This window comes from Molossus molossus, unplaced genomic scaffold (genome assembly GCF_014108415.1).
Source record: "Molossus molossus isolate mMolMol1 unplaced genomic scaffold, mMolMol1.p scaffold_m16_p_15, whole genome shotgun sequence".
NCBI lineage: Eukaryota > Metazoa > Chordata > Mammalia > Chiroptera > Molossidae > Molossus > Molossus molossus.
In genome coordinates, this window is record NW_023425350.1 from 51,101,418 (window position 1) to 51,124,378 (window position 22,961).

Genomic DNA, 22,961 nt, shown 5'->3' on the forward strand with positions numbered 1-22,961 from the left:
CAAATCCCTCTATCAGTTCATCTTGTTAGATATTAATTTTCATTCCTTAGTAGTGTCCCTCAGTAATGCATTTTGCTTTAAAGTTGAATGTAGTCTCTGAATACCATCCAATTTTTTTTCAACACTAGAGTTCCAAAAGAACCTTGTGAAACACTCAACTCAGGAAGCTATCTCCTGGTAGGGCCAAGGGCTGAATTAGGCCATGTTGGAATTTTGATAGCAAATCATCAATATGCTTATTACTGTTGATATACAGTAGAAGAAAAGAAATGCCTGTGTTAATTTCCTCCGGCCGCATAACAAAGTATCACAACCTGGGTGACTTAAAATAATAGAAATTTGTTTTCTCACAGTTCTGGAGCCCAGAAGTCCAAAATCAAGGATTGACACAGCCATGGTCCCTCTAAAACGCATGAGGTGGTTTGCTGGCAGTCTCTAGGTGTTCCTGGGCTTGCAGCTGTAATCTCCCATCTCTGCCTTAATCGTCATGTGGCATCCTCCCTGTGTGCCTCGTCTTCACATGCTGCTCTCTTAAAAGGACACCGGTCATACTGGATTAAGGAATCAACCTACTCCAGTATGACCTCATCTTAATTTAATTAATTACATCCACACTGACCCTATTTCCAAATAAGATCACATTCTGAAGTACCAGGGCTTAGGACTTTAACATATTCTCTTTTTTGGGGGGAGGGGTACAATTCAACCCATAACAGTGCCCAAGAAAATTAATGTCATAGATTTCTACTTTCCTCTGACAGGTGTGTGAGGATGATGACTAAGTGCTGAATGCTGACCACATGTCTAGGCGATAGAAGTCTGGTCTTTCAGCAGATGAGGCCTACAGTCTCTGGTACCTGAGGCCTTTGGATGGGCTTGATGTGGACCAGAGTGGGCCTAAGAGGTCCAGGCCAATGTGAACTAGCTCATAGAGCTCAAGTCTGACTTACTAGAGAACTGCCCTAGGGTATAAAAATCCTCCATGACTTCAGATGGCCCGTGTCACATCGTTGGATCAAATTAAATCATTAGAAAACTTTAGATGTATTCTGCATGGTTTTTGCCACCTTATACAAATACTCTATTCTGGATTTTGCTTTGGCATTATCCCTTAGGTTTACGTTGGAGATTTTAACAGGAGTATATATAAGAATCTCATAACTATGTTTGTTATGGAGATCTTGAAGTCATATTTGATGATGATGATGATGATGGTGGTGGTGGTGATGGTGATGATAGCCACTGAGGTTGAGTTTTTGTTTTAGAGTTTTCTATTTGCTGGATTCTGTGCTAAGTGCTTTGCTATATTATCCTGCTTCATTATTACATCATCCCTGTGGGTTAATATAATTATTCTTAATATACAGGTAAGAAAAATGAAACTTCCCCTTGACCATACAGCTAGAAAGGGTTGAAGCCAAGATTCAAACTTGAGTCTATTCCACTGCGGTTTCTGTGTTCCTTTCCATTAAGCTTTACTACCTCTAACTATAGCCTATTAAAAGATAAAATAGAACCATAATACCATTATCATACCTAAAAATGTTAACACTAAATCCTTAATGTCATCAAGATTGTCAGTGTTCAAATTTCCAGTTGTCTCGTGTTTTTTTTACTGTTTAATTCAGGATCCAAATAAGGTTCACCCATTATGATTACTAATATACCTTTTTAATCTCTTTTAAGCTATAGTTCCCCTCCATCTCTCTCTTTTCTAATTCCTCTTGCAATTTATTTAGTGTGGGTTAACACTTTCCCGTCTCTTCTATTTACTATAAGTTGGTATTTGGCTCTAGAGGTGTGATCAGATTCAGGTTTGATTTTTCCCCCTTTGTGTGTGGGCAGGGGTTGAGGGGGACAAGATTACTGTATAGGTTGTTGTGTAACTTATTTTACCTCTTTCCTCTTTGCCCTCCAACTTGAGCTACACTGCCCTCTGTCCTGCTGCTCCTATAAGAGCTAGTTCCAGCCTCAGGGCCTTTACCTTAGCTGTTTCCTCTGCCTGTAACATTTTCCCCCTGATCTTTGCATGGTCAGCTGCTTCATGTCATTGGAATCTCAACTGAAATGTCACTCCGCACAGCAGCCCCTTCAGGACCTCGCTGTCTGCTCCATAGCACTTCTCACCACCAAGCACTTGGTGAAATATTTATTTGTCGGCTTGTTTACTCCCTGCACTTCCCTCCCCTCCCCCTGAACTAAAACATCAGCTCCATAAAAGCAAGAGCCTCACCTCTCATGGTCCCTAGTGTATTCCTCGCACCTAAAATAGTGTCTGGCCCATGGTAGGTGTTCAGCAAATTTTGCTGAATGAGTTGCCTCTGCGTTGGTAAGATGCTGCCTCTCAGTCATCTTTTTCTCTGTGCTCAGGAAACCAAAAGAGGCACCATCAAAGCTGCTTCAGGATTCAGTGCCACTGAAGATGCCCAGACCCTGAGGAAGGCCATGAAAGGGTTGGGTAAGTGTTGTGTATCACAGTCACACAGAGGGTGCCGTGTCCATTGCAATTGTGAGTAGGTCTCTTTCTAAGAAAACATAGAGGGAACAAGTTGGCTTTTCAGGACAAATTAGATGGAAGGGCCTTACTTATTAATTTTACTACAGACATTTTAGTTCAATGTTCTCATTCTGTATTTCCCCAATCATTTAAATCTGTTTTGCATTGCAACATGTTAATTCTATATATAAATATTTAGAAATGTGTCTGTTCTCTAATTACTGCTAGGTGCATATAGTGCCGTAAGGTTTACAAAGCACTTTCACAAGTATCATCTCAGTGGATATGTGCAGTGACCCTGTGATTTAATGAAAGCAGTTATTGCTCTTGTCATTTTCAGCTCATTTTACAAATGTGGAACTGAGACCCAGAGAAGTAACACAGTAAGTCACTTAGTAAGTAGAAGTGAGCCATGAGTCACACTCAGCAAAGCCCAGCGCCAAGCTCGGGCTTGCCCACTCTGTCACATTCTGTCCCTTGAGTCCCTCTGCCTGTTGCTGTGACAGGCACAGCTGTGCAGTACCCATGTGCTGTGCAGGGGATTTTCTGTGAGGAGGCTGTGTGTACAGAAAGGTTTGTTTCCAGGGCACTGCCCTCCATTTAGCCCCTCAAGGGCAAAGGCTTGTGCTAGGTGAGCACAGGCGTGCAGGGTGTGCTGCGGGCTACCCTGGCCTACGTCCTTCCCTGGGTGGACATTTGGCCAGAGAAGTGCTTTGGTTGTAGCTGCTATTTAGAATCTCCTTGAGATCTAGATAAAAATCTAGACTATCGGGTTAGTTCCAGTTTTTCTATCTAAGAAGAGTTCATTTTACTTAGCCTCAATGCTCCTAACAGCAACAATAACAATAATAGCAAACATTTATTAAGCTCTACTATGTGTCAGGCAATGTGTTCCATGGATTATCTGTTTTAATCCTGATAGTAGTTTTACTGATGAGAAAGATTTGCTGCTTTGCTTAAGGTCTCAGAACAGTCAGGGTTAGAGTCAGGATTCTGGCCAAGTCCAGGTAGTCTGGCTTCAGAGCTGGGGTTTGAACCACTGCACTGTTGTGCTGCCCAGCTTTGAACAGAACAGTGTTTTAAATCTAGGTCTTTGTCTCCTCGTTTTCCCCTTTTCATAAATAAAATGGAAAATGTACGTGGCCTGCTCTTTTTTTCAGGTTTATCCTGATTCTTTGGGATATGTCAAGAACACTGTAATTCAGAACGTGGACAACATGACATTCAGAATTGTCCAAATCAGAGTCAGGAGACATTTCATAGAACCAGCGCTTTCCAGTGCCTGCTGTGTGGGGGCCAATGCAAGTCGGAGGGTTGGAGGAAACCAGGGTTATAAAAGCTAGTCCTTGTGGTCAACTAGTCCATGAATACTAGGTGGCTAAAGCATATATACAGAAGTAACTGTTATCAATTCATAATATGATAGCAGTAGGAGGGACACAGATAACATCCTATTAGGGTTCAGAGAGGAGATCTGAACCCCACATTGCATTTGGGGGCACCAGGCAAAACTTCTTGGAGAATGTAGACTCTGAGGTGGGCCTTGGGAAAGTTTTCATAAATAGAGCTAAGAGAGAATGTGTTTCATGTGAATGGAATAGTATGAGCAAAGACATGGGATGAGTGTGAAGATCGCCCCATTTATCATTTCAGCTGAGGCCTAGGGAGTCATGGTAAGTACATGGAAAGGTGGGTTGTAGCAGGAGGTACTTGCAAAGCAGGAGTTGGCTGGTTGGGAACTTTCTGAGAAGGAAGGTACCAAAGGGAAGCTACTGAGGAGGCCACCTATAGAATCACAGACATGGGGGGCAGGATGGCCCAAAGGCAGTGGCCAGGAAACAACCAATGCCAGAATCATGACGCCAAATGAAGGCGGTTAGGGAGCCACAAACCAATAGACTGGTTGTGAAGGATGTCAGGAGAATGGAGCACAGTACAGTTGGGTCAAGTACAATAATTCAAGAGCTTGGTCGGTGGGTTTGGCTGCCTGGTGTCCTTTTCTATGGCTCTGTATCATAGTGGTGATTGGGACGTTGTAGAGAATCTCAAATGCCAGACTGCAGTGCCCGTGGTAAAGACAGCAGAAAGTGGGGAGCCATTGTGTACTCCTGGGCAGAGGGGACACTGAGAATTTTCCTTTATAGGAAAATAAATCTGGCAAAACTTTAGAAAGACCAATTAGGAGGTGAGAATACTAGTTAGCAGACTCTTGCAGCTGTTTAAGAAAAACCCCTGAAATCCTGAATGAGAGTAGGAGTGGTAGGAATTCAAAAGAGAGAACAGATGCATACAAGACTGCAGAACTAGGTTTTGCATGACTTGGCAGGAAATTTTAATGTGGAGGAAGAAAGAGGGTAAAAAAACAACAAAGCTATTTTGAGAGTTCAAACTTGACTGACTGGAAGGATGGTGCCTTTCACATAAAATGGGATAAGCAAAGGGCGGTGAGCCATCTCTCCCCAGCTAAGATTTCTGAAGGGGAAAAGAATGGTTGTATCTGTTACTCTCTTTAAAAAAAAAAAAGGAAGTGCCCGGGCCGGTTTGGCTCAGCGGTTAGATCGTTGGCCTGCGGTCTGGAGAGACACGGGTTCGGTTCGCGCTAAGGGCACGTACCTTGGTTGCAGTTTGTCCCCGGCCCTGGTTGGGTCGTGTGGGTGGCGACCACTCGATGTGTCCCTTTCACATCGATGTTTCTCTCTCTCTCTCCCTCCCACTCTATCTGAACAAAATATCGAAAAATGTCCTCGGGTGAGGTTAAAAAAATAAATAGGAAGTACAGAAAGTGGGTGCCTAAGGTATGTAAATTTAAAGTTCTGTAGTTTATTCCCTACACCTTACATTTTTCTGGATCTCTGATCTTGCAAAGAAGAACCCTGGTAAATCTAATAGTATTTCATTTCTCCCTGAAATGTTTCCGTAGAATCTTTTCTGTGACCCGTCACAACTCCTCACACAGTACAAACAATGAGAAAACAGAAAACTCACAAAGTATATATGAATATTTAGCTATTACAAACTGAAGGACCAATTTGAAAAATCAGAAGAAAGTACCCTATAAAAAGGCTGCTGCTGAAAAACAGTCAAACAAAACTCAGGACATTTCTAATTTGTAATTCATATTGTAAAGTTTTGGTAGTATATTGCATCATGGAAATTTATGGGCAATTATAAAAAAGGAGCCATCTGAGATCAGGAAAGACAGCTTGGAAATGAAAAACACAATTGCCAGCATTAAAACACAGTAGATGGAGTGAGCAGCCAATTTAAACCCTGCAAAGTGCCAAATCAGCGAACTGAAAGACAAATTTGAATTGTTTCAAAACTCAGAGACAATTATAAAGAGATTAAAAATGGTTAGAGTGTCTGCCCGTGGATCAGAGAGTCCCGGTTCGGTTCCCGCTAAGAGTACATACCTCAGTTGCGGCTTGTCCCCAGCCCTGGTTGGGGTCATGTGGGTGGCAACCAGTCGATGTGTCTCTCTCATATCAATGTTTCTCTCTCTCTCTCTCTCTGTCCCCCCACCCCCCTTCCACTATCTAAAAAAAAAAAATCAATGCCCTGGTCAGTTTGTCGCAGCGGTTAGAACATTGGCCCACAGACAGATGAGGTGCAGGTTCAATTCTGGTCAAGGGCACGTACCTCAGTAGCAGTTCGAACCTGGCCCTGGTTGGGGTCGTGCAGGAGGCGACCAGTCGATGTGTCCCTCTCACATGTCTGTCTGTCTGTCTGTCTCTCTCCCCCTCTCCCCCTTCCACTCTATCAGAACAAAGATGGAAAAATGTCCTCGTGTGAGAATTAAAAAAAAAAAAAAATCAATGGAGGGAGAAAGGCTCTTCCTTTCGTGTGGCTGCAGCCGTTAGGTAAACCAAGACGGGCGCTTACAAGTGCACCCAGGAGCTATGGAGGAAGCAGCAGTCCGATGTGATGCGCTTCCTTCTCCGGTGCGCTGCTGGCAGTACCGCCAGCTCCCTGCGCTCCGCAGGGCCCGCCCCACCGCCCGATAAAGCGCGCAGGCTGGGATACAAGGCCAGGCAAGGTTAGGTCATATATCGGATTCGTGTGCGCGTGGTGGCCGCAAACGCACTGTTCCTCAGGGTGCGACCTATGGCAAGCCTGTCCCTCATGGTGTTAACCAGCTGGAGTTTGCGTGAAGTCTTCAGTCTGTTGCCGAGGAGAGCGCTGGACGCCACTGTGGGGCTTTGAGAGTCCTGAATTCTTACTGGGTTGGTGAAGATTCCACATACAAATTCCTTGACGTCATCCTCATTGATCCATGCCATAAAGCTATCGGAAGGAATCCTGACACCCAGTGGATCACCAAACCAGTCCACAAGCACAGGGAGACTCGAGGGCTGACATCTGCAAGCCGCAAGAGTCGTGGCCTTGGCAAGGGCCACCAGTCCCACTACACTGTTGGTGGTTGTCGCCTGCAGCGTGGAGAAGGTGCAGTACTCTCCAGCTCCACCGTTACCGCTAATACAAGTAATGTTTGTAAAATTCTTACCTAATAAACAATTTAGGACAGTCAAAAAAGAAAAAAAATCAATGGAAAAGTATCCTTGGGTGAGGATAAACACACACACACACACACACACACACACACACACACACACTATGCAACTGTATTATATGACCTATATATTTATGGTTCAAGGCAGGGCATTCACCTGGAAAGTATTGTTATGTTGGCCGTTGTTATTATTTTATTTGACAATGTAAGTGAAAAGCGGTCAGTATCCCTGACTATTTAGATACTGCATGTTTTAAAAATTCTTGCGTCACACTGGTTGAAAATCGCTATGCTAAGTAATTCATTTAATGGTTCTAGTTAACACTTGCAGCAGCCTTATGATCATTCACATTATAGATAAGGAAACTGATACTCAGACAAGAGAAGTTAACTATTTTGTTCAGTGGTATATAGGTAACTAAAGGAGAAGCTAAGATTCAAATCTAGCATCTGTTTTCCCCCAAAATAGAGAAACACTCTTTTCTTAGAAAGCTGTCTACTGTGTTTGGGTGACTTCAGTTTCTGCAGGAACCCATTCTCTCATACCTCTCTCAAATCACACTCACTCTCTTTTTTTTTATTACTAATTTATTTTTGTTACAGATGATTCTCCTTTTTTCCCCATTGACACCCTCCTCCCCATCCCCCCAACCCCATCCCCAGCTCTGTTGTTGTCCATGTTTATGGGTTAGGCGTATATGCATATAAGTTCCGTGGTTTATCTCTTCCCTCCTGCGCCCCCTTATTCTGAGGGTTGTCAGTCTGTACCCTACTTCCACATCTCTGGGTCTGCCCTGTTCCTCAGACTGTTATGTTCATTATATTCCACAAATAAGTGAGATCATGTGATATTTGTCTTTCTCTGCTTGGCTTGTTTCACTTAGGATAATACTCTCCAGGTCCTTCCATGTTGTCTCAAAGGATAAGAGATCTTTCTTTCTTACAGCTGCATAGTACTCCATTGTTTATATGTACCAGAGCTTTGTTATCCATTCATCTTCTGATGCACTTGGGTCGTTTCCAGATCTTAGCTATTGTAAATAGTGCTGCTGTGAACATGAGGTACATATATTCTTCCTGATTGGTGTTTCAGGCTTCTTAGGGTATATTCCTAGAAGTGGGATCACTGGGTCAAATGGAAGTTCAATTTTTAATTTTTTGAGGTAACACCATAGTGTTTTCCATAGTGGCTGCACCACTCTGCATTCCCACCAGCAGTGTACTAGAGTCCCCTTTTCTCCACACCCTCGCCAACACTTGTTGTTTGATGATTTGTTGATGGCGGCCATTCTGACAGGTATGAGGTTATACCTCATTGTTGTTTTAATTTGCATCTCTCTGATGATTAGTGATGTTGAGCATTTCTTCATATGTCTCTTGGCCATTTATATGTCCTGTTTGGAGAGGTATCTATTTAGTTCCTCTGTCTGTTTTTTAATTGGGTTTTTGTCTTTCTTTTGTTGAGTCGTAAGAGCACTCTATTTTGGAAATTAACCCCTTCTCTGATGTATCATTGGCAGTTATGCTCTCTCATACAGTGGGTTCCTTTTCCATTTTGATGGTTGTTTCTTTTGCTGTGCAGAAGCTTTTGAGTTTTATATAGTCCCATGTGTTCATTTTTTCCTTTGTTTCTCTTGCCTTAGGTGATGTATCAGTGAATATTCTGCTGCATATGATTTCTGAAATTTTGTTGCCTACATTTTCTTATAGGACTTTTATGGATTTACAAGTCACATTTAAATCTTTTATCTATTTTGAGTTTATTCTTGTGTATGGTATAAGTTGACTGTCTAGTTTTATTTTTTTGCATGTAGCTGTTCAATTTTCCCAACACCATTTATTAAAGAGGCTGTCTTGCCCTGGACGGTTTTGCTCAGTGGTTAGAGTGTCGGCCTGCAGTCCAGAGAGACCCGGATTTGATTCCCGCTAAGGGCACGTACCTCGGTTGCAGTTTGTCCCCGGCCATGGTTGGCTTGTGTGGGTAGCAACCACTCGATGTGTCCCTTTCACGTCGATGTTTCTCTCTCTCCCTCCCTCCCACTCTATCTGAACAAAATATTAAAAAATGTCCTTGGGTGAGGATAAAAAAATAAAATAAAATAAAGAGGCTGTCTTTACTCCACTGTATGCTCTTGCCACCTTTGTCAAATATTAATTGAGCATATTGCCTTGGGTCTATTTCTGGGTTCTCTGTTCTGTTCCACTGTTCTTGTGCCAGTACCAGGCTGTTTTGATTACAGTAGCTTTGTAGTATAACCTGATATCTGGTATTGTGATCCCACCTACTTTGTCCTTCTTTTTCAAGATTGCTGTGGCTATTCGGGGTCTTTTTTGGTTCCATATGAATTTTTTTTTTTTATCCTCACCTGAGAACACTTTTGCATTTATCTTCAGATAGAATGGGAGGGAGAGTGGGAGGAAGAGAGAGAAAGAAACATCGATGTGAGAGAGACACATCCTGTGGTCGCCACCCACACTACCCCAACTGGGGCAGGAACAAACTGCAACCGAGGTACATGCCCTTAGCAGGAACTGAACCCGGGACTCTCTGGTCTGCAGGCTGATGCTTTAACTGCTGAGCCAAACCTGCCAGGGCCCATATGAACTTTTGAAGTATTCGTTCTAGTTCTGTGAAATATGTCTTGGTATTTCGATGGGGATTGCATTGAATCTATAGATTGCTTTGGGTAATATGGACATTTTAATGATGTTAATTCTTCCAGTTCTTGAACAAGGTATGTGCTTCCACTTTTATATATCTTCCTCTATTTCTTTTTTCAATGTCCTGTAGTTTTCTGCAAATAGGTCCTTTACTTCTTTGGTTAAGTTTATTCCTAGGTGTCTTAATTTTTTTGTCACGATGGTAAATGGGATTTTTTTTTTTAGTTTTTCTTCCTGTGAGTTCATCATTGGTGTATAAGAATGCCGTCGATTTCTTGCCTTGGCCAGTTTGGCTCAGCAGTTAGAGCATCGGCCTGCAGACCAGAGAGTCACAGGTTCGGTTTCCACTAGGGGCAGGGACCAAAAAAAAAAAAGAAAGAATGCCGACAATTTCTTGACGTTAATTTTGTATCCTGCTAATTTTCCAAATTATTTTTTTTCCCCCATTGACCCTCTCCTCCCCACTTCTGCCCCCCTCCTGCCTTTTCCCACACTGTTGTCTTTGTCCATTGGTTATGCATATGAGTTCTTTGGTTTATTTCTTCCCACCCCCAACCCCCTTCTCTTTGAGGTTTGTCAGTCTAGCAACCAATTTGTTCTTCTTAATGCCTTTACCTTTTTCACCTATTCCCCCAACCCCACTCCCATCTGGCAACCAACAAAATGTTCTCTCTATCTATGAGAATATTTCTGTTCTGCCTGTTCATTTTGTTTGTAGATTCCATTGTTGATAGATATGTATTTATTGCCATTTTGTTTGTTCATATATTGTATCTTTTTCTTCAAAAAGACCCTTCAACATTTAATATAATAATGGTTTGGTGGTGATGAACTCCTTTAACTTTTTCTTGTCTGGGAAACTCTTTATATGGCCATTGATTCTAAATGACAGCTTTGCAGGATAGAGTAATCTTGATTGTAGTTTCTTGCTTTTCATCACTCTGAATATTTCTTGCCACTCCCTTCTGGCCTGCAAAGTTTCTTTCGAGAAATCAGCTGACAGTCTTTTTTTTTTTTTTTTTTTTTTATCCTCACCCGAGGATATTTTTCCATTTTTTTGTACAGATAGAGTGGGAGGGAGAGAGAGGAAGGGAGAGAGAGAGAGAAACATCGACATGAAGGGACACATCGAGTGGCTGCCACCCGCACGACCAACCAGAGCCGGGGACAAACTGCAACCGAAGTACGTGCCCTTAGCGGGAACCGAACCTGGGTCTCTCCGGACCGCAGGCCGACGCTCTAACCGCTGAGCCAAACCGTCCAGGGCTCAGCTGACAGTCTTATGGGAACTCCCTTGTAGGTAACTAACTGCTTTTCTCTTGCTGCTTTTGAGATTCTCTCTTTGTCTTGAACCTTTTGTATTTTGATGATGATGAGTCTTGGTGTGGGCCTCTTGGGGTTCATCTAGATTGGAACTCTCTGTGCTTCCTGGACTTGTATGTCTGTTTCCTTCACCAAGTTAGGGAAGTTTTCTGCCATTATTGTTTCAAATAGGTTTTCGATTTCTTGTTCTCTCTCTTCTCCTTTTGGCACCCCCAAGATGCAAATGTTGGCACGCTTGAAGTTGTCCCAGAGGCTCCTTACACTATCCTCATTTTTTTGGATTTTTTTTTTCTTTTTGCTGTTCTGATTGGGTGTTTTTTGCTTCCTTATATTCCAAATTGATGGTTTGCTTCTTGGCTTTACATACTCTACTATTGAATCTGTGTAAATTATTCTTTATTTCAGTTAGTGCCTCCTTCATTTCTAAGACTGTGCATTGTTCATTTCTGACTGGTCCTTTTTAATGCTCTTGAGGCCCTCACTAAGTTCGCTGAGGTTCTCACTAAGTTCACTGAGCATCCTTATAAGCAGTATTTTGAACTCAGCATCTGTTAGGTTGCTCAGCTTCATTTCACTTAATTCTTTTCCTGTGAATTTTTTCTGTTCTTTCATTTGGGACCTGTTTCTTTGTCTCCTCATTTTGGCTGCCTCCCTGTGTTTGTTTCTATGTATTACTTAATGAGAGATATGGGGCTAGCTGAGACCAAATACTGCTTGTTTGAAAGAATAGAAAAACCTGAAGCAGGATCCAAGACAAGCCAATCCTATGGTAAAGCAACTGGCAACAGCTTGGGTGGGCCTGAATGTTGGGTGGGGCGGGGCCTTAGGGAATCACCAGGGCAGGGCAACCAGTATGAGCCAGGTTGCTGGAGTCCCAGATATGGTGACTCTCTGCCGCCCCAGGGCAGGGCTCACCAAGGGAACAAAGACCTCTGACAGCACGTTTGTCCCGGTGAAAGCCCCCTCTCCAGCCCTCTCTTCAATGCCAAACAGCTCAGTTCTTCCCTGTATGTCTCTGGCACCCCTTGAGCTGCCTCCCCTCCAAACTTAGAGGGAGTGAGTCCAGTAAGTCCGTGCATGGGCTCTTTAAGAGGAGTTGCCTGAGGCTCCAGCTGCCTCAGCCTCCCTGAGCCTTAGTTCCCACTGGTTTTTCCAGCCAGAAGTTATGGGGACTTCTCTTTCTGGCACTGGAACCCTGAGTGGGGCACCTGGTGGGTGATGAGTACCCCTCAGTCCTCAGGGAGGACCTTCCCAGTGGAGGTGTCCTCCTGATTTTTTTCTGCCACATGTGGGTGTGGGACCAGCCCGTCTCCCTCGGCCCCTCCTACCAGTCTCGATGTGGCTGTTTCTTTAATTCCGCAGTTGTAGGACTTCCATTCAGCTTTATTTCAGGTGGTTTTGAATGATGGTTGTTCTGTAGTTTAGTTGTTACTTTGATGTGGCTGTGGGAGGATGCAATACCAGGTTTACCTCTGCTGCCATCTTGACCAGAAGTCCCCAAATTCATTTAAGTCTAGTATATTTTTGATGGAGTCTTAAGGGTTTTCTATGAATAATATCATGTCATCTGCGAATAATGACAGTTTTACTTCCTCCTTTCCAATTTGGATCCCTTTTATTTTTTCTTCACATCTGATTGCTGTGGCTAAGATTTCCAGTAATATGTTAAATAGGAGTGGCGAATGTGTGCATCCCTGTCTTATTCCAGTTCTTAAAAGAAATGCTTTTAGTTTTTGCCCATTGAGTATGATGTTGGCTGTAAGTCTTTCATATATGGCCTTTATTATGTTGAGATATGATCCCTCTATTCCCAGATTGCTGAGCGTTTTTATCAGTAATGGGTGCTGGATTTTGTTGAATGCTTTTTCAGCATCTATTGATATGATCATGTGGTTTTTACCTTTCATTTTGTTTATGTGGTGATCACATTTATTGATTTACGAAGATAGTACCATCCTTGCACCCCTGGGATGAATCCCACTGGTCATGGTGAATAATTTTTTTGATGTATTACTGGATTCGATTTGCTAGTATTTTGTTCAGGATTTTGGCATCTATGTTCATCAGGGATATTGGCCTGTAGTTTTCTTTCTTTGTAGTGTCTTTTTCTGGTTTTGGAATTAAAATTAAGCTGGCCTTATAAAATGAGTTTGGAAGTCTTCCTTCTTCTTGAATTTTTTGAAATAGTTTGAGGAGAATGGGTGTTAGTTCTTCTTTGAATGTTCAGTAAAACTCGCCATGAAGCCATCTGGGCCTGGGCTTTTGTTTGCTGGGAGAGTCTTGATTACCTCTTCAAGTTCCTTAGTTGTTATTGGTCTGTTCAAGTTTTCTATCTCTTCCTGGTCCAGTTTTGGGAGACTGTGTTTCTAGAAATTTGTCCATTTCGCTTAGATTGTCGAATTTGTTGCCATATAATTGTTCACAGTATTGGTTAACAATCCTTTGAATTTCTGTGGTGACAGTTGTTACTTCTCCTCTTTCTTTTCTGATTTTGTGTATTTGGGTTCTCTCTCTTTGTTTCTTGGGGAGTCTAGCTAAGGGTCCATCAATCTTGTTTATCTTTTTGAAAAACCAGCTCTCTGTCTCATTGATCCTTTGAATTGTTTTTTGGTCTCTATGTCATTTATTTCTGCTTTGATCTTTACTGTTGCCTTCCTTCTACTTGCTCTGGGGTTTTCTTTTTGTTTGCTTTCTAGTTCTTTAAATTGTTAGGTTAGATAGTCTAATAGAAATTTTTCTTGCTTCTTGAGGTAGGCCTGTAGTGCTATGAACTTCCCTCTCAAAACTGCTTTCGCTGCATCCTATAGATTTTGTGTTGTGTGTTCATTTTCATTGGTTTCCAAGAAGTTTTTAATCTCTTCCTTGATCTCCTCGGGAACCCATTCATTGTTTAATAACATGCTATTTAGCCTCCATGTGTTCAAATATCTTTACATGTTCTTGTTGCGATTGATTTCTAGTTTCATGCCATTGTGATCTGAGAAGATTCTTGATATGATTTCAGTCTTCTTGAACTTGTAGAGAATTAGTTTGTGCCCTAGCATGTGGTCTATCTTTGTTAATGTCCCATGTGCACTTAGAAGAATGTGAATTCTGTAGTTTTGGGGTGTAATTTTCTATAGATATCTATTAAATCCATTTGGTTTATTGCTTCATTTAGAGTCTCTATTTCCTTGCTAATTTTTTATCTGGAGGATCTATCCAGTGATGTCAATGGGGTGTTGAAGTCTCCTGCTATGATTGTATTGCTGTCGATTTCGCCTTTGAAGTCCTCTGGAAGATTTTTAATATATTTTGATGCTCCTAAATTGGGTGCATATATGTTTACCAAGGTTATATATTCCTGTTGGATAGATCCTTTCAAATATTATGTAGTGACCTTCTTTGTCTCTAGTTATGGCCTTCATTTTGAAATCTATTTTATCAGATATGAGTATTGCTACCCCAGCTTTTTTTTTTCCCCCGTTTGCTTGGAAGATTTTTTCCATTCCTTCACTTTCAACCTATGTGAGTCTTTCGTTGTGAGGTGGGTCTCTTGTAAACAACATATAGATGAGTCATGCTTTCTTATTCAATCAGCTGCTCTGTGTATTTTTATTGGAGCATTCAATCCATTTACATTTAAGGTGATTATTGATATGTACTTATTTATTGCCATTTTTGTTTAGTATGGTTATATTTTTCTTCCTATTACTTCTACTAATTACAGCAGTCCTTTTAACATTTCTTGCAGTGCTGGTTTGGTGCTAATGTATTCCCTTAGCCTTTTTTTGTCTGGGAAGCTCTTTATTTGACCTTCTATTTTGAATGATAGCCTTGGTGGATAAAGCAGTCTTGGATTCAGATCCTTGTTTTTCATGACCTTGATTACTTTATGCCATTTCCTTCTGGCCTGTAATGTTTCTGTTGGGAAGTCAGCTGATAGCCTTATGGGGTTTTCTTTGTAAGTAACCTGCTGCTTATCTCTTGCTGCCTTTAGGATTCTCTCTTTGTCTTTAATTTTTGGCATTTTAATTACTATGTTCCTTGGTGTGGGCCTGTTTGGGTTCTTCTTACTTGGGGCCCTCTGTGCTTCTTGAACTTGAATGCCTTCTTCCTTCACCAAATTAGGAAAGTTTTTGTCACTATTTCTTCAAATATATTTTCTAACCCTTTCTCATTTTCTTCTTCAGGAACTCCTATGATGCGAATATTATTACCTTTCCAGTTGTCCCCCAGTTCTCTTAAGCTGTCATCCTGTTTTTTAATTGTTTTTATTTTGGTTTTCTGATTAGTTGATATTTTTCTATCCTGTCGTCTAATTCACTGATTCGGTCCTCAGCTTCCTCTACTCTGTTGTTTAGTCCTTCCAATGTGTTCTTTATTTCTGCTATGTCATTCTTCATTTCTTCTTGGTGGTTTTTCATTTCCAGTTGGTTGATTTTCAGTGTTTCTATGTCTTTACTCATGGTGTTGATGTCCTTAGTCATGATGTTGAGCTTCATCAAGATCATGGCTCTGAATTCTACCTCTGATAGCTTGCTTAACTGCATTTCATTTATTTCACCTTCGGTAGAGGTCTCTTGTTCTTTCGTTTGGAATTTGTTTCTTTGTTTTACCATTTTGGCTATCTCAGTGGGTTTTGGAGCTTGCCAAATTTTCCCTGTGGGTGTTGGTGTGCTGCTGTTTGTGACTCCCTCTCCTGGGTTTGGATGAGTGTGGAAGGACATGTTAAATACCACTGTCAAGTCTTACTTTCCTGGGTAGAGTTGCAAGCCCAGGAATAGTTCATTTCTCCTCTAGCTTTTTGCCTGGAGACTATTAGTCATGGTTACTTGAAGAGCCTTGGTTTCTCAGTTGAATGTCACTCTCTGTCTTTGCTACCACCAGGCACCGATGAAGACGCCATTATCAGTGTCCTCGCCTACCGCGACACGGCCCAGCGCCAGGAAATCAGGACAGCCTACAAAACCACCATCGGCAGGGTAGGTCACAGTCTGTCTGACCTAGAGTCCTGAAGTGGCCCTGTGCTTTTGAAAGATGATGCTTTGTCTTGTTTAAAGATGTTCTTAAGCCCTGGCCAGTTTTGCTCAGTGGTTAGAGCATTGGCCTGCAGTCCAGAGAGATCTGGGTTTGGTTCCCACTAAGGGAACGTACCTCAGTTGCAGTTTGTTCCCAGCCCTGGTTGGGTCGTGTGAGTGGCAGCCACTTGATGTGTCCCTTTCATGTCAATGTTTCTCTCTCTCTCCCTTTCTCTCCTTCTCACTCTATCTGAAAAAAAAAAAAATATGGAAAAATGTCTTCAAATGAGGATAAAAGGAAAAAAAAAAAGATGTTCTTAAAAAACACACACACACACACACAATAGTTTCAACATGTTTTCTCACCTATCCTTAGCAAGAAGTGATTTCAGTGAGCTCCTGATTCACAGAGCTCACGGCCAAGCTTGGTCTCTTTCCACCCAAGTCCTCATAGGAGCTTAGTTTTTGAATGGATTCAACCAGCACCCTTTTGTGCACCAGGCAGGGCTGAACTTCCAATGTTGCTTCCTTGACCCTGATTAGGCTTCTTTAGGGCCACTATGGATGAAGACCCTTCACACTGACTAAATTATTTAAATCCATTTTGTTTTAAATAGGCTCTCCTAGGATTAGGGTCTATTCCAACTCTTCCACATAAACCCATTGGGTAGCATATGTGCATTCCATTGATGATCCTCAGTTGAGGAACACCCCTCAGATTCTATCTCTAGAATGGGGCTTATGTGTTTGTGTAAATGTATATAGTTTATTAACATATGCATTCAGAGGTGGTTCACTCATCATGTATTCCCCTTGAATCCCACATCATGAATCCCACACCCCTCAAGAACACTCTCAGTCTCTATTTTAAACAACTCACCAGAATCATTACACTGTGTCTTTCCACATCACTGAAAACTTATCTGTGTGATTAGCAAGAATCTTTTTATTGAGAAAGCATCAATGAGTTCTCCAGATCTCAGAGTACAGGAACTCTGATAGGTATTTCTATTCTTTTTTATTTTTATGGGAGGGAGAGGAGGGGAAGAGAGAGAGAGAGAAACATCGATGTGAGGGAGACACATTGACAGGTTGCCATCTACATAACCCCAACTGGGTCTGGGGACAAACTACAACCGAGGTACGTGCCCTTCGTGGGAACTGAACCTGGGACTCTCTAGTCTGTGGGCCGATGCTCTAATTGCTGAGCCAAACTGGCCAGGGCAGTGTTTTTATTCTTGAGATACTTTACAACCAGTCAGATTGTGGCACAGTCATTAAACTGCTAGGTGGGACAGGGACAGGGCTGGCTCAGCCGTTCCTCTGAGCGTCCGCAAGCAAACCTTGCTGGGCACCCCATAGCTCGGACTATCTTCTGAGCATTTTAAACTCTTCTCCATTCCCAAAGAAATTTAATAGTTGTGAGTGTGCATGCAATGGGGGAACTAGACACCTAAAGCATGTTGCCACACACATTTGGGGTTGATTATTCTAAACTTCAGAAATAAACTACTCTAATGCCAGTTTGTTACAATGACCAACCTTAATGGATTAAGCACTAATTTATTTGTTCATTCATTCATTTGATATGTGGATATAACATAGCAATATTCACAATAGATTGAAATATTGTGCTATGGAATCAGGTTTGTGAGGGTCAGAGGTCTGAACTTGAATAGCAACTTATTCCTTATTGGTTGGTTGATCTTTTTTTTTAATTGTTTTTTCTTTATTGATTTAGAGAGAGAGGAAGGGAGAGGGAGAGAGATAGAAACATCGATGAGAGAAAATATCAATTGGCCGCCTCCTGCATGCCCCCCACTGGGGATCGGGCCCATAACTTGGGCATGTGTTCTGACCGGGGATCAAACCGGCGACCTCTTGGTGCATGGGTCGACGCTCAACCACTGAGCCACACCAGCCAGGCTTAATTGGTTGATCTTAAGCTGATTCTTAAACTCTCTGACCTGGAAATATGAATAAATGTCTTTAGAATTTGGTACTTTGTCCAGATAATTACATTTCTTTTTAGGAACTGAGCCTTAAGAAATAATTATGAATGATCAAAAAGATACAACTAAATGCATCTGTATACAACATTAAAAAGACAGGAACAGGAGACTGGTTCAAGAAATTATACTGCATCTACATATAGACATTTCTGCAGCTGTTAAAAATGTCATAGGTGGCCCGAACACGGACAGGATTGACAGACTGATTCCATGGGTGATGGTGCATGGCCATTCTTAGTTGGTGGAGCGATTTGTATGGTTAATTTTGATAACAAACGAGACTCTGGCATGCTAACTAGTTATGCGACCCCTGAGCGGTCGGCGTCCCCCAACTTCATAGAGGGACAAGTGGCATTCAGCCACCCAAGATTGAGCAATAACAGGTCTGTGATGCCCTTAGATGTCCGGGGCTGCATGTGCACTACACTGACTGGCTCAGCATGTGCCTACCCTACGCCAGCAGGTACGGGTAACCCGTTGAACCCCATTTGTGATGGGGATTGGGGATTGCAATTATTCCCCATGAATGAGGAATTCTCAGTAAGGGCGGGTCATAAGTTTGCATTGATTAAGCCCCTGCCCTTTGTATGCACTGCCTGTCGCTATTACCAATTGGATGGTTTAGTGAGGCCCTCGGATCAGCCCCTCAGGGTCGGCCCATGGCCCTGGCGAAGCGCTGAGAAGATGGTCGAACTTGACTATCTAGAGCAGTGGTTCTCAACTTTCCTAATGCCTTTACACTCTTAAATTATTGAGGACATTTTGGTTTTGTTGGTTATAGCTATTGATACTTATCATCTTAGAAATTAAAATTTAGGACACTGTAAAATATGTATTTGTTAATTTATTAGGACAATAATAAACCTATCACATGTTAATATAAATAACATTTTTATGAAAAGTAGCTGTAGCCCGGCCGGTGTGGCTCAGTGGATTGAGTGTTGTCCCATGGACTGAAAGGTCCTAGTCAATTCCCAGTCAGGACACATGCCCGGGCTTCAGGCTTGATCCCCAGTGGGGGACATGCAGGAGGCATCGATCCATGTTTCTCTCTCACATCGATGTCTCTCTCTCTCTCTCCCTTCCTTTCTCTCTAAAAAAATCAATAAAAACATATTTTAAAAAAAACAACACTACAGCCCTGGCCAGTTTTGCTCAGTGGTTAGAGCGTCAGCCTGCGGTCCAGCGAGACCCAGGTTCGGTTCCCGCTAAGGGCACGTACCTCGGTTGCAGTTTGTCCCTGGCCCTGGTTGGGTCGTGTGGGTGGCAGCCACTCGATGTGTCTCTTTCACGTCGATGTTTCTCTCTCTCTCTCTCTCTCTCTCTCTCTCTCTCTCTCCCTTCCTCCCACTCTATCTGAACAAAAAATGGAAAAATGTCCTTGGGTGAGGATAAAACAAACAAACAAACAAACAAACAACAAAAAAAAACCACTACATATTCCAAATCAAAAAGTTTAGTGAGAAGATTGGCATTGTTTTATATTTCTCAAGTTTCTGTGATGCCTGGCTTAGTGGAAAACAGTAGATTCTCATGTCTGCCCCTTCATTGATATTTATCATATTAGAAGTTAAAATTTAGGACATTGTAAAATATGTATTTGTTAATTTATTAAGACAATAATAAACCCATCACATGTTAATATAAATAACATTTTTATGAAAAATAGCTGCAGCCCGGCTGGTGTGGCTCAGTGGATTGAGCGTCGTCCCATGGACTGAGAGGTCCTGGTTCGATTCCCAGTCAGGGCACATGCCCGGGCTTCAGGCTTGATCCCCAGTGGGGGGCGTAGTATGTGGTTTTGTGCTGTAGTATGTGGTATGTGCTATAGTATGTGATTTTGGTTGAAGTATATGAAGAAACCCTAGTCTTGTATAGATATGTAATTGGAAAAGGGAGAAGTATTTTAACAGCCTTTTAACATACTTGTAGATAGACGTGTAGATATATCAACTAGTCTTTGGAAAACTCCACTGAACAATTGTGAGAGACTGACAGTGAAGAGGCAAATGCCTTAGTGTTATTGTAAAGATAACTTTGACTTTGCAGGTCCCCTGAAAAGGTGGCAGAGACCCCAAGGACCACACTTGGAGTGCAGCTAGTTTAAGTTCCTGGAGTGGTTAAGCAAGAAACTATCTTGTGTTGCAGGACCTGATAGATGACTTGAAGTCGGAATTGAGTGGCAAATTTGAGCGTGTGATCGTGGGGATGATGACGCCCACTGTGCTGTACGACGTGGAGGAGCTGCGGAGGGCCATGAAGGTCTGTGCTTTTCCCCTCTGGTGCTCTCGTGCTGTCAGTGCAGACGCTGCCCAGCTTCCTCAAGAGCTGGTGACAAAGGCCCTCTGCGAGTGGGGAGGGGGTGAGGGATAGGAGAAGGATTTTCCTTCATTGATCACAACTTGAAAACATGACATTATATTATAGCGATTGTCATTTAAAAGTTGTCTTCCAGAAAGGTATGGGATCATCTGTCTTTCCTGTGGCTCCGAAGGGAGTGATCATGGTGCTTTCTGTGCAGCTCCAGAAACTCTCCTGCCGTGTTAGCTACTTTTGAGACATGAAACTTGACAACAGGCACCTTGGGGGCCTCTGGGTCTGCTGTAGGCTCAGAACTGGCAGAAAAGGGTTCTCAGCCTCCTGGATACCGATTCACTGTGCCCTAGACCAGGGTCCTGCTGATTTTTAATGACCAAGTATGATATTCAAATCCAGTTACTCTCCTCAATCATGTCAATATTCAGTCTTATGGACGGTTCCAGGCTAGGCTCTTGAAAAACAAAGACGTAACATCCTTTGCCAGAAGATTCTGCCCTTCAAGGAAAAGTACAGATGACATCAAGGGAAGATTAAGCCCCCAGAGGGCTGAAACTGGACCTAACCTGGCACAATTACCCACACACAGAAACAGTCCATAAATGTTTGTTATTACTAACAATGATTACAGTAAATATATTGGAATTTGGGCAGGACAATTAAAAATGAGCAAATTCTGTAGCTGGAACCCTGCGGGTTATCTTTATTCTCTGCTGATTACTGACTGTATTCCGTCTCTTTGTAAACTGACTCATAAAGCCCTCTCCTCTGGGTTTGCGTTTAGGGAGCTGGCACGGATGAGGGATGCCTGATTGAGATCCTGGCCTCCCGGACACCGGAGGAGATCCGGCGCATAAACCAGACCTACCAGCTGCGTAGGTAGCACCCTCAGTGGCCCTGGCTGAGGTTTCACTGTGATCTGAGAACTAGACTAGCAGCAGAGGGTTACCCACTGATCAGACTTTCTTCACAGAAACACTGACTATGAGGGATCCTCATTTCTAAGCTCTGCATTAAGGCAGATCCCTGTCCAGCCAAATGATTGTCTGTTGGCTTCTCAAGACTTCTCAGGTGAACTGCTACTCTACTTAGGCTGCGCAGTACCTAAGGTACTTAGTACGATTTGTTACCCTGAAAGCTAGAAATCTGTCCCTTATTATCAGAGAATGAAAAGTGCTTGTTCAAAAGTGGTGGCACCGGTGAATCTTAGCATTCCAGGGAATGGCCTGGAGGGGCTGTCTCGCCCCACTTATTACCATCATGCAGACTGGACTGGACCTCCTCCAGCCATCTCAGAATGATAGCCATTAGTCCCCTCTTAAAAATCTCTGGAAGCTGATACCTATGAAGAGCCTTTAAAAGATGCATGCCTTTTTGCTCTAAGAATATAATAAAAAATTGCAAAAAGGTTTAGATCTCTCTTTGTTTATTCAGTATTTGTTATATTGGCTAACAATGTCCAATAATTTAGCAGATTAGCTAAATCAAATATGGTACACCCACAGAGCAGACTATTATATAGTTATCAAACGTATATTTAAGGATATTATTAAGTTACATTAGATGGTCTGGTATACAGATAAGTGAAAAAGAAATCATAAAATAGTATGGCATGGTCCCCCCCCCCCTTTTTTTTAAGAAAAAAATAACATGGGTATGTGGGGGAAAGTAAGGATGTTCATGAAAATGTTATTGATAATTATTATTTGTGGGTGATTAGATTATGATGAGCCCCCCCCCATTTTTCCTAAGTTTTCTGTAATAAACATGTACTACTTTAATAGAAAGAAAACAACAAAACAACAGTAGTTCTTTGGTAAGTGTTTAGAGAAGGCTGTTCTAAACGGTGGGAGTTTGGTTCTAGCGCTGGATCCTCACATCTGTCGGATGCAGGCCCTGTCCATCTAGAGGGCGCTGACGGGTTGGAGCTTCTCTTGGGGAAGCCCCAAGCCAGTGACATGGCAGAAAAGGCACATGCCAGAATGTAGGCAAACACAGTTCAGAAACCACTGCATTTGTGTTTCGATGGTTACTGTTCTCTCCATCACTGAAAACTGTGTTTAGAACAGACCCTGAAGAGTAGGAACAGTGAAGATTATAGCCCTAGCCTCCTCCACCTCCCATTTTAAGGAACCAGAACATCTTGTTTCCACTATAAAAACAAGCTAAATTTATCTTGACCATTTTACCAGAGTTGCTTATGAAAAACTGTGCATGAGGTGAAAAACAGGAGGACCTGCTTCAGTAAACAGGCCGGTCCTGGAGAGCACAGAAGGCTCCGGAGTGTGACACAGTGTTGAGCAGGACTCTATCCTAATGTGGCTAATTTTACTTTCTTACTAGAGTATGGGCGGAGCCTTGAAGATGACATTCGCTCTGACACGTCCTTCATGTTCCAGCGCGTCCTGGTGTCCCTGTCCGCTGTGAGTGGCGCCCTCTGCTGGCCAGTTCTGATGGGAGTTGGATTTCTTGACTTGCTCATTTTCCATTCCCTTTTCCAGGCTTTCTCTTCCTTTCAACCTCCCAAATGTGAACTTGCCTCAGGTGTTTTTCTTGAGCCGCTCTGTTTTATCTTATCTCCTTGAGAAACTCTGTTTAGACATGTACATCTATTTATTCTAATTCGTATATACAAGTATATA

The 22,961-nt window shown here is 42.4% G+C and overlaps 1 protein-coding gene and 1 pseudogene across 1 annotated transcript in view; both read left to right on the forward strand.

The window, feature by feature from the left end:
- The window catches only part of ANXA4 (annexin A4), a 67,659-nt gene that overhangs the window by 30,436 nt on the left and 14,262 nt on the right, over nucleotides 1-22,961 (forward strand). Inside the window, exons 3-7 of the mRNA XM_036263260.1 lie at nucleotides 2,371-2,458; nucleotides 15,861-15,955; nucleotides 20,152-20,265; nucleotides 21,104-21,194; nucleotides 22,663-22,742. Of these exons, the coding sequence (XP_036119153.1) occupies nucleotides 2,371-2,458; nucleotides 15,861-15,955; nucleotides 20,152-20,265; nucleotides 21,104-21,194; nucleotides 22,663-22,742 (468 nt within the window). The remainder of the gene's footprint in view (nucleotides 1-2,370; nucleotides 2,459-15,860; nucleotides 15,956-20,151; nucleotides 20,266-21,103; nucleotides 21,195-22,662; nucleotides 22,743-22,961) is intronic.
- LOC118631087 lies at nucleotides 2,806-7,019 on the forward strand (annotated as a pseudogene).